General features: G+C 32.1%; 1 protein-coding gene across 1 annotated transcript; it reads left to right on the top strand.

Moving 5' to 3' along the window:
* The first annotated feature begins 4,319 nt into the window (after positions 1 to 4,319).
* On the top strand, positions 4,320 to 5,252 carry LOC112512177 (protein FANTASTIC FOUR 1-like). Its single transcript, XM_025118040.1, has one exon. It carries the CDS (start codon positions 4,320 to 4,322, stop codon positions 5,250 to 5,252), a length of 933 nt encoding a protein of 310 aa, XP_024973808.1.
* The last annotated feature ends 7,604 nt before the right edge of the window (positions 5,253 to 12,856 follow it).

The raw sequence follows: 12,856 nt of genomic DNA, 5'->3' as shown, positions 1-12,856 counted from the left end.
TTCTAATCAACCTCCTGTTTGAAAATGCCTCCCATTTAATTCCAATCAATTTTAAACCATTATTTAATCTCTTCTCTGTCAATTAACTTTAACAATTTTTAATTGCATGGGGAAACAGTTGACTTATTATATATATATATATATATATATATATATATATAAAATAGGGTTGGGTTTACGTGAGACCAAAAGTTTTTCGTAAGACTCGTAAGACCAATTTATGTTCATTGATCAACTTTATAAGTTAATGATCTAATGGTCTAAATTGCACGGTGACAATTTTATAATTATTGAGAAGTCTCGTGGTATTTATGAATGTTTAGATTTTCATATTGTAGATCTAATCCAAAGATTGAGAATTGGTCTTACGAGTCTCACGAAAAACCATTGACCTCACATGATATCAAGTCTATATATATATATATATATATATATATATAATATTAAGGGTATAAAAAACATTGAATAATTAGTAGTGGGGATCCACCACTAAAAAGGAAATAAATGTCGGCTCCTTTTTCCTGTTTTAGTATTTAAGAACTCATTCTCTCTCTCTCTCTCTCTCTCTCTCTCTCCCCTATATATGCTTATGATTAAGGTTCTTTCTTTTTTATGTTTTAATACCTTAAACTTATTATTTTATTTGTTAATACATTCTTCTTATATTTATTTTAGAAATATGATAGTAACACTTATCAAAGAGGACACAAGAAACAAACAAGAGCAAAACAATAAAGACCAAGTAGAAGGATCAACGACTCTGTGAGTAGGGATGGTGATTTATCCCRATTCAATGAAAAACCCGGCCCATTTGACCTGAACGGAGACGGAGATCCCTCGCTAAAACGGGTCCCCGGGCTGGGACTGGGGATCCTCGGTAGACTCAAACMGGGGTTGGGGCTAGGGCTAGGGCCGGGTAGCCTATCTCTYGTCCCGCCCCGTACCCGCTATATAATCTTATCAATATATATTTTATATAATATATGTATATATACAATTTATTTCTAAAATTAGGTCTTGACCGAAGACGATGATCGAGATTTGACTATAAAATAAACTGGGGACGRGATATTAATCCTCATACCCGYCGGAGACCGGGGCCGAAGCCGGGGATTAAAAAACTCGTTCCATCCTTGCYCCGTTGCCATGCCTATTTAATATTTTAATAGACTGATTTTTAAATGTTGGACGGTTGGAGCAATCCAATCAAAGAATTTAAACTGGATTTTTTTAATAAGTACATTTTCATGAAAGCTGCTTTTTTGGTCTACTGGTTTTAACATGTCGAGTACTTTTTTAAAATATGTTTGATTATTAAATTAAATATCATTATCTTATTATCAGTAGGCTAATAAAAATATAGAGTTACAAAAGTTTTATTTGCCTGAAATTAAAACAAATATTTGCATATATATATATATATATATAATATTTTTGAGGCAATTTATAATTTAATTTTATTTATAAATCAATATTTTGTAGGCCATAATTTTTAAATTATTATTTAAATCTCAAGTTTAAAATGCAAAAATAATAAATATGAACCATAAAGTGTTACATGACTCCATTYATTGTTTGTTGGGTTGGGCTTCTTGAGATTTTGGGCCCAATTCAAGTTGAGGTTCACAAATTTCCAAATTGGAACAAGTTGCAACTTGCAATGTGTCTAGATGGCTTGATTTCGACCGCGTTTTTGTGGGTTTGATAAATCACAAAAACAAGACCCTGAATCTACATTGATTAAGTTATTCGTTACCACGATGTGATCCATGGAGTTAGGMGCGGTACATATACTTTGCTATGTTTTTCGAGTATAATACTGACTTGTATGAAAGAAAGTTCATTCTAGCTAGATATACAAAAGAGGGCACTAATATTGGTCAAAAGTGGATTCCACGATTTGGGATTTTTGTGATCTTTTTATGTTACTTTCACTACTTATTTGTGGTTGCTAAAACATGACACTTTAGTGACGATGAAAGGTTGTTTAACCCGTGAAATTTTAATGAAAAACGATCATGTAGACCTTAAACATATCTAATCATTTGAGCCCTTCCTTTGAGACAAAGCAACAAAGTTTTCAACGTGAATCTTGCTCCCCCAACTTGCGTATAGTGACGTACTAACCCTTACAAGTTTTAAAACCAACCAAGTTAACAGGTTTTCTCGTCGGTATTGTTGATACTCTGCATTACAACTCTGATAGGTGACAAAGAGGCCAAGGCAAGCTTTCTTTAGCCAACTTTGATTTATCGACGTATCAGTCAAGTTAACAAGTCGTATCATCAGTTTTGTATAGTTCCATATCATTCCAACCAACATTATCTTTCTAAAACCACTAAATCAACCGAATGACCATTCACAAACCAGCAACTAACTTTCCACCGTTTGAATCAGAACCCATTATAGTATGATCATAATTAAACGAGAAGAAAGATTACGCGAGTGGTTGGTTGGTGTACCAATATTCTAAACCAACATTCCAACATAGGGTTTGACCTTAGTGGAGTGAGGCAAACATGAAAACAAAGATGTGATAAAAAGGCACTAATTTGAGAGGAGGAATGCAAAGCAAAGTAATGACCTAAAAGATCACCAAGGGGATCTTGTCCCTTAGTAGGCTCACTTTTGCTTATAAAAGAAGAGTGTGCCAATCATAATGCTTTTGTACCCCTAAAATAAAAGTGTTAATGGCCAATTGGTTATTTGGGTATTTCCCAAAGCAACCAATCAAATTTAAAGTCTTCACATTTATAGCCCCCAACTAATTTCCCTTTTCCCAAAGTGCCACACAATTTCCCAAATTTTCAATTTTTTATCTTGTTTTGATAGATTATGACAACTTAGTCATGCCCCTTTCTAATTTTCCCTCTACTTTTTTCTCATCATCTTGCAATACCAACTCAATATTTGAATATAACTTAGGGTATAAGCATCAAATGATTACTTTTGTATTTAAGTTTAAAATAAATTTGTCAGCTCACTATCACTATCGAGAACATAAGAAACAGTATATTTTGAATTTTGAAATCTCAAAATAACAGCTTTTGGTATTTTTTCTTTTGTTTATGTAAAGAATTACATAATSATGGTTAGTTATAACAATTAATCAGGATGAAATAATTTTCAAGATTAATAAACTATAAATATTGGCTTTGTTAATAATTTATAATAAAGTACAATATGGTTGTTTTCTTTAGTTATTTAACRTTTATATTTTTAAGAATTTGATTAATATGACATTAAAAAGATAAATATGCGGGTTGTAGGTCTTGTGGCATGTTGGTTAAAACTTAGGAGGATGTAGTGGAAATTTCATCATTCGTAGATTTTTTTTAATTAACTTGGATATCCAACCCGTTATGTGAGTCGACTAATCCCAGGACGACCACCTGCTTTGTAGATAGCACAAAGTCACCGCATTTGAACCTCCGTGGCTRCAAGGGGATTTTTATTCCTCTTTGGATTTGAACATGAGACCTCCTGGTACTTTTGACATTTGGAGCCAAACTCAAACCAATCAGACATCACCCTTGTGGTTCATCATTCGTAGATTTGAATCTAGTCATAGTCAAAACCCCTGTGAACTTGAAAATTTACCTGATTAACGTATCACTACTCATGATCAATATATATATATATATATAGAGAGAGAGAGAGAGAGAGAGAGAGATAGACTTTTAAGATGATGTGAGACCATCTTGTTTTTACGAGACTTATAAGACCATAAAAATAACACTGAACATTTTGAAGGCAAACAAACCTTCACAGTGTTTTTATTGTGAATRTTCGATGTTCTTCGTACCTTCACAACGTTTTGCTCCTAAATTTTAATGTTATCTTTTCTTCTCTCACGAAAACAATCTGGTATCACGTGATACATACATTTTAATAATAATAATAATAATAATAATAATAATAATAATAATAATAAATATACAAGATTAAAAATTCAAAAAATTTAATTAAAAAAAACCAAAATGTTTTGAAGAGCAAGTTATATTCCTTTTTCTTTTTCTTGATAATAAAATGTGTGGACATGTAAAAAAGTTGCATAAATTCCGGTTGCATTAGAAAGTTGCCTTTCCCTCCCCATTCTCAAGAACCCACTTCCCCTTTTTTGCACCTATAAATACCCCCTTCATCTTCTCACCCTCTTGTCATGCCATACCACAAAATCTTATCTATTTTCCTTCAAATTAACCCCATTTTTTAACCCTTTTGAATCATCTCAAAGGGTTTTCATTTCTCCAACCCTTTAATTTCTTCAATACATATATATATCTATAAATTCTTCGTCTTTTTTCAAGGTTTCTTTCATGGCTTCATCTTCTGTAATCGTCTATCAAGGTCTTCAATCTTGCCTTGAGCCTGATCAAGTTACGGAATCCTTTGTCTTCCAGCAAAAAAACTTACCCAAATCATCATCAGAACACCCACCTCAAGAGTTCAACAATGGCGGAAGGAAATGGAGTTTTCTTCAAGCTCTTGAAAACCCATCAATGGCGGTCAAGAATCTTCAAGATTCCAATGAGGTTTATGTTCATCCAATGGTGAAACGTTCAGCTTCTGCATTGAGTACCAAGAGTTTGGAAATGTGTACGGAGAGTTTGGGAAGTGAAACTGGGAGTGATGTTAGTGAAAGTGGCGATGAGTTTTGTTCGCTTTCTATGGAGGAAAGAGAACGGGTTCGAGCGGTTCGGGTGTCGAAATGTTACCGGAGTTTCGACCGGAAAGTACACAGAGGTGAGTTTCCGCCGCCGTTGACCTCCATCAGCGGCAGCGATGGTACGGTGAAGGTGAGGCATCACCGGGAAGGTGGTCGGTTGGTCATAAAAGCTGTTAGTGTTTCTAGCTGTGGTACTAACTTTAAAGCTGAACGTATAAATGGGAGATTGAAGCTTTCGTTGTTAAAGGACTGTTCTGTAAATAACGAAAGTGAAAGGGTTGAATATGAAAATTACGAAACTGAAAGGATTAACAATGAAAATTATGAGGAAGGTGGTGAAGTGGAATCACTAGAGGATGAATATGTTCCTTCTGATGATGATGACGACGTGGCGGTGACAGCGGTGGCAGAGGAGGAGGAGGAGGAGGAAGGGGAGGAGGACGGTGGCGGTGGCGGCTGGCGGTGGAAAGTTGGGCGCCCCACCGGAAAAGGGGAGTTGAAAAGGCTAACAAGGTGTAAGGAAGGTGGCAATGGGAACAGAGTGTTTGCAAATTGGCGTTCATCTTGGGTGGCAATTTCTTGAAAAAAATAATAATTAATTATTCCAATTTCAAGAATTTTATATTTATCTTTTAATATTATTATCATTTTAATTGGGTTTTTTTTTTAATTTTATAATGATTTTTGATATCCTATTTATAGGGTATTTTAATAGAAGTGGTAGTTATTATGGTTATTATAAAGCTATCCTTTTTTTTCCCTTTAATTACTTTCTTTTTTGTTTAATTATTTCAAGAAAAAAAAAACCACGAAAAACAAGAAAATCTGTATTAATTGTTGGATAAAAAACAGATAATTTGGATAACCTTGATTCGAATATAACTATTCTTATAATTGTGGAATTAATTTTAACAGGATACAGTTATTACTGGTTATCATAATTGTTAGATTAAAAAATAGATGGATCATTTAAATGAGTTATTTGGTTCTATTTTTCTAGTAACACTTAAATATGAAATATTGGTGGAAATTTTGTGGACCTCAGTGGCTTTGTTCGTTTGTGCATGTGCGAATAACGCGTATGGGCATGTTTCATCATAAATATTTGATCTAATTAACCATTTCAAGATATAAAAAGGAGCATTATAAGTGGAAAACCCAACTAATTAGGACACGTTAGTTTCGTGAAAACCAGATGAATCATGAATATCACGTTCAACCGATTCGTATTTTGTCGAATTACCGAAAACAAAAAGAATAGACACGTCTTTGAACCTATTCCATTCGATGCCCAAAATAGATGGTACAGTTGCATGTGTGAAGCTACGAGGAAGCTTTCAAGGTTTGTAGTCGCAATCATGTACCAGTTATCCGTACAATCTTTATTTTACAAAAGTAAACACATATGTTTTTTGTGTTCGAAATCTGATATTATCTGTATTTAACATTATTTTTCTTCTGTTAAATCTATCTAAATCAAACATACTCAGTATATTACATATAAAGGTAATGTCTCATGAGTAAGATATACACAGATCTTACATCTATCTCAAAAGATATAAAGGTTGTTTCTAAGATGACATCATATATGCTTGCACGTTATTTTATTTCTTCTGTGATTCATATTAATTTTTCACTATATAGCTTCATTATATGCATGTGACGGTGGATTCCACCCTTTCAGAAACAGCTCGTTGGAGTCAAGTACTCAATTCTATGATGCCAAAGCAAATCAACCATACCAATTGATTTGGTGTCAATAGTTTTGACTTAATGCAAAGTTGATACAAGTTGTAAAAAAACTGAATATTCTGGTATTATTTTATTGAACTGAGTTTTATATATTTAATTAATATCTTACAACAAACCCACTAAACGTTTTAAAAGAAAATTAGTTTTTATACCACCTCTTTTCGGGTAACAATAATGCAAAGTCGGTTTCTGGGTCAGCTTACGTGCACCGACTAATCCTCCAGGTGACCACAAAATGCCTTGGAGTTATCGTAGGTGAACCTCCATTGTCACAGGGCTTTGACAACAGCTTGTATCTGAACCCACCTTTTTGCAATTTTCCATTTCTACTTTCCAACCATAACTAGGTAACTCTAATGTTGTATTCTTGAGACATTTTTCACGAAGGAGTTGACAAGAAACTGTGAGGAAAAAGAATTTGTATTCTCGAAAAGTTTTAAGATAAAAAAGAAAATGATTAGGATCTTTTTTTGATAAGTTTGTTTCTTAAACTTTCATCCTAAATGCAGAAGGAAATGGAAACAAATGTTAATAACCCTTAAAAATTATTTTCTTTATTATCCCTTTCTTCTCGATGACACAAATAAAAAATAGATAGCTCTCTAACACGCCGTTACTGCTCGCTTGCCCGTCACTGCTACTGCAACACAACTTCTACACAAGGTTCTTCACTGGTGCTCCTTCTTCTTCTTCATATTATCCAACAATACAAGCCAATTCAGTCTCTAATTTCACAGTGGTACTTCATTTATAGATTTCGTGATCCGCTGCCGAACTTATTCCAAGAGAGCTCGGATACAAGGTTCTTCGTTGTATGGAGCTTTATTACAGGTTCTTTCCTATCAGTGTACAAGTTTGAGTTAAAATGGTCTTCTTGATGGTTTTGTGCTTTGTTTTATGTTAACTTAAAATGGTTTTTATCGTGGTTCAATCATATTCATATGAAAATAGCATTCCCATGGTTTTGTTCATATTCAGTTAAGCTCATTATTTTTTACAGTCGGATAAGTTCTTAACTTTCTCCATGCTCTTATTAGCCGATGCCAATGTTATTGTGCTTCTAGTGAAAGATTTCAGTTTATGTGATCAGATAAAGCTAATTCGTCAGTTTCCAACCTTATGATTATTCCAGACATTTTTGTGACAGTTTGTACTCGTGTCCTAAGACCGGAGGGTACACCTCAAAGAGTGAGTAAAGGGATCATGGCAACCTTACAAATTGATACTTGCAAAATGATTTAATTTATTGTATATGGTATATATAGGCGATTACACATTTATTTGATTCCCATTGTTCGTATTTTTGTCTGTTTTTACATATTCAACTTTACAGGTTTGCGACAATGGTATAGTACAATTACCGACTTGTACCAACTGAAAAACTATGTACCAAACCACAAGGGTGGTGCCCGATTGGTTTGAGCTTGGGCTCAAAAGGTCAAAAGTGAATAGAGGTCCCAAGTTCAAATCTAAGGAGGAATAAAATTCCATTTATGACCACAGAGGTTCAAATGCGTGACTTCGGGCTACCCATAAAGCGGGTAGTCGTCCTAAGATTAGTCGGCTTGTATAGCGGGTTGGATATCCAGGTTATTAAAAAAACTTTGTACCAATTGAATCAGTGGCATATAAGTAAATTTATTTGGTACTGAGAGAAACCTTTTCAACCCAATTATAAGTTGACCGATACATAGCATTAGTCAAAAACATGGTACCATAAAATGTTCACCCTACTCAATTATCATAAAGAAACATCATAAAAAGATATAAAAAAATAATACAATGTTTTATGAGGGTAAAATGGGAAAATTATTAGATTGTTGTTAAACAGGTTCAGTAAAAACCAAAAACTTTTTTAAAATTGTGAAACAGAGTGACTTGAATTTGGGATGGGTTGAGTTGAATCACTCATGTCCAATGGAATGAATTTGGGACGATTTGGATTTTAAATTCATCTTAATCTCATGTTTGTTTTGTTGGATTGTCCAGATTTGAAATCCTACTACAAACATAGGATTTTGAAATTCTTAGGGAGTACTCGGRATTTCATAGGATTGTATAAAATAAGGTTTTAAAAACATTTGTTTTTAATAATCGACTAATAAAAATTTAATTTAATTATTTTATAATTATTTATAAATAATAGAATCTAATTTCATTTCAAATCCTACATATCAAATACGAATGATTTTAAATCCATTCATAAAATTCAAATCTCTCAAAAACAATCCTATAAAATCAAACGGACGTAGATCGTTTTCTATTTTAGATTTTTTTAGATTTTTTAAAATTAATTTTAAAGAAAAAATGAAAGGAAGAGTGGGTTGGAGAGGATGAGGTGGGGTCGGGTACGACGAGGGTACATAAACGTGGTAACTGTCAGCCAATAGGACCCATGATAGCAGCATGCACCGGCATCACAGCCGATGAAAAATCATCCATCTGCATGTGAATTTGCCTCTCACATTCCCTTTTAAGATTCTAAACATGCCATCATCAACTAATAGTACATGGTACACAGAAATAGAAGCCTTACAATTTTTTTAATTAAAATTTATTTCAATTTAAATAAACTTATAAAAATGATTTTTTTGTTAAAAATAATGTAAAAAATATTATAAAAAATTAAATTTTAAATCAAACCAATCAAATATAACATCTAAAGTGTGGCACACTTGGTAAGAAAAATGACCACTTTGCCCAGATACAAGACATTGGTAAGAAAAATGACCACTTTGCCCAGATACAAGACATATTCTGGTTAAATCTCACTTACAGTGTGTGCTAGCCTCAATCGCTGAGTGAGTCAAAAAATGTCCACTCACATTGGTGTCATTTGGAGACGGATTATGGTTGTCGGCAATAAACTTTTTTTTGCCCAAAAAAAAAAACAATTAATTTAAAAAAGTGTTAAGAAATTGATCGATAAATAGATATTTCGTTGCATATAGATAAATAGGAGAAGGTGGTCGTCTTCTGTTCTAATTTTGCGTTGAATTTTAACAGTTACGATAATCAGATGAGATGTGGAAAAAAGGAAATAAGTTATTAATTTATTTGTAAAATTATTTAACTATTTATAACTTTAAAGACTTTGTTTCTCCAAKAATATCTGTGGTTGGGGTTGCACCTACTCTCCTGGCCTTATTATAATACTGATTTTGTTTTCGAGAATTAAAATTATTGTAATTATGTTTTTAAATACATGTAATAAATTTAAACAAATTTTAGAATTTTTTTTACAAAATATCTGTTTTTGGCATGTTTTAGAAGCCTGATTTTGTTCTTATATGATTTTTAAGATTAAAATAATCAGATATAAGAAAATTGGTTTTTTTGAATGGATGTATCTTTAGTTTTGAGGGTGTTCGGATGTGCAACAATACTCGTTATTTTGACTTTGTAACATTTGACTCGAGCCCATTTTGACTTGTTGCTCGATTTGTTGACCCACCACCAATAAGTGATCGTATTGCTAGTATATGTTGTGTAGATATGAACAAAGTTGGTAATCGAATACGACAACTATGTAACGTAATTAAAAATCAATGAAACGAATGTTTGCATTCATAAAGTTCGGGTATAAATCAATATCAKAGACCAATTTTGACAGGTAGCTTGTCTAGAGTACGTACCGAACACAATTTTACGAATTCGAAAACTAGTGAACTTTTGACTTAAAATTTGGCTATGTCGAAATCAATATTAGCARGGGATGGTTTGTTGACGACTTTAGGAGTAAGGTGAGGGCAACATTCCTGAAAAGAGAACCACAATATCTTCGTATCGAATTAACTTTTTATATGTGATTTTTAATTATTTTTAACTGATTCGGGTTTGAAATAAAATGTTAAAGAGTATATGAAATGATTATAAAGTGAAAGATCGTGTGAGAGGAWGGGTTAAAGTGGGAAACRTGAGAAGGGATYTAAACCCTTGATCACCTTTAATCTCAAACTCACTCGTGAATCTCGCTTGATAGGGGGATTGATCTAATGCATCTCGRTGCATCTCATCCTAATGTGCATGAAAGGGTTAAGATCTATTTTTATGTTTCTCACCTTAATTCTCTTTCTCACCAAAACTCAACTCATGATAAAAATATCTTATATTAGATTGTGTTTTTATTAGTATTGGGTTTTAATTATATTTAATACAATAATTACTTATATAATATAAAAAAAATACAAAGATATTAATGAGTCTAACCAACTCAATCCAAATGTTGTATGTAGGCATCGCAACGAGGGTTTTGTAAACCCCGGCCCCGGTTCYCAGCAGGTACGGGGATTAACATCTTGTTACCAGWCAAACCCCATGAAGATTATTCATTAGTTTAAGTCTATTGRGAATTCYTGGYCYCGGGACCCGTTTTAGCGGGGAATCCCCGTCCTCGTTCGGGTTGGATGAGCCGGGTTTTCCACAAGATCKGGACAAATCACYATTCTTACTTGTRTGTTCCCACATCTAGCATAAATATAATTGCCTTTTATAAATTTATCAGAATAGTCTCGGAATATTTACTTTGGTCAAAAGACTGTTAACACAACCTAAAAACAGTCTGTATGGCCCGGGTTTGTCAGACTCATGAAATCACGATTCAATCACTATCATACTCTGTCTGGTTCAATCGATATAAGTGTTGCAATTTTTCATCTCGATTTTAAATCAATAACTTCTAGATTACTCTGAAAATACTGAATTTYGATTGTTTAAATAAAATTAATTTTAAATTAAAATTGTCATAAAAATGTTCAAAAGAATTATGCTTGTCATTAATTATTTAACATGAACCAAACATGATTATGTTTGATAAGAAAAAATGGCTTCAAACCAACATTTTGTCCCCCATTTTAACTTTGAACATCAATTCAACATGATTTTACTTTTCCATATGGAATGTTTTTATGCCCAATTGATTTATATTATTTAAAGGTGAAAATAAATAAATAAATTAGGTTGTCTATACTATATTATAAAGCATTTGACAAAAACTCTTAAAAACCATTTTTATGCATGAAGTACTGTATATTGATGCATATTACTTAAAAATCAAGATTACAAAATAAATTATGCATAAGTACAACTTATTAAAGCTCAATGTTTGAATTCGTGTAATTAACTGCGGATAAACATAATCAAATAGAGGATAAACATCTCATATCAAAATATAAAAAATTTAAAATGTAATTAAGATAATTATCGAGTTATAACAAAATAATTAATTATTATCTTTATAAGAAAATTATATTATTAAACATATATAAATTAATTTGTTATTGAAACTAAATTAAATTACAAAAAAAGAATTGAATTAAAAAATTACACAAAAATAGAAATTTTAAACAGTTACTTTGATACTAATATCGATATATTTTTGTCAAATTTTTATGATATCTTCAAATTTATATTTTATTCAAAAATAAAAACATCATCGTTTTTTCAAAATGACATAAGATCATATTATAACATTGATTGAGATAAATAATAAAATGAAATATTAAAATCAACATGTATCTCGCTGCATTACGCGAGTACCCTTTTARTAGATTAAAATATATTCAGATTAAAACTGAATAGATCATATTAGAATGTATCAATACCTCCCCTCTATGTTTGCGGTAATGATTCCTCTGGCATTTTGATCTTTATGACAATGATTGAAGGATTAGAAAAAAAAGGGTCCGGATCTCCTGCATGAATGATTTGGAAGAGCCAAAACCCAAAGCTTCATTCTGGTMATGGACAGATCACCCAGGTTCAGGTCCATTCTCTGTACTATCAATAGGATCAATTATAACAAGTCACTGTAGGGGGTTGGTTCACGGGTACAACTTTTGTAAAAGTTCAACATTATCACTTACTTATCAAGTAGGATTTTAATTCAACATCGCTCTCACATACCGAGTAAGACTCTMGGTACTTGTCTTTGCTCTTACCAAGTAAGATTMTTGGTACTTACCATRTTCATCCGGTAAGATAATGTTACTTGATAAACACTTACCCGAGTAARCGTTTGGTAAACGACCCCTAAAACGATTTAAAATGTTGTAAATATTTGAATACATTATAGACGACTTTTAAACCATTTTTTTTACTAAAGGTTTTAAATTTTACTACWTTGGTCCATGGTTAATAACATAGCGTAAATTGATCAGTTTTTAAACTAAATGGGTTGAAACTGTCTCGTCTATTTATTTTAATAGGAGTTAAAAATCATATTTAACCAACCAAAACTTTTCAAATTTCAATTTATATCTTCTCCTTATATCTATACTATATTATAAAGCATTTGACAAAAACTCTTAAAAACCATTTTTTTTAATATATGAAATATTGTTCATTGATGCATATTACTTAAAATTCAAAATTACAAGTGATTTTACGTAAGTACAACTTATTAAAGCTTTATTTTTAAATTCGTGTAACTAACTG

This window comes from Cynara cardunculus, assembly GCF_001531365.2.
Source record: "Cynara cardunculus var. scolymus isolate 2C chromosome LG 5, CcrdV1, whole genome shotgun sequence".
NCBI lineage: Eukaryota > Viridiplantae > Streptophyta > Magnoliopsida > Asterales > Asteraceae > Cynara > Cynara cardunculus.
The sequence above is the reverse complement of the archived record's forward strand: the minus strand, read 5'-3'. Positions and strand labels throughout refer to the sequence as shown.

Coding starts and splice junctions, on each gene's coding strand:
- LOC112512177 (XM_025118040.1), top strand. CDS start 4,320: ATGGCTTCATCTTCTGTAATCGTCTATCAAGGTCTTCAATCTTGCCTT.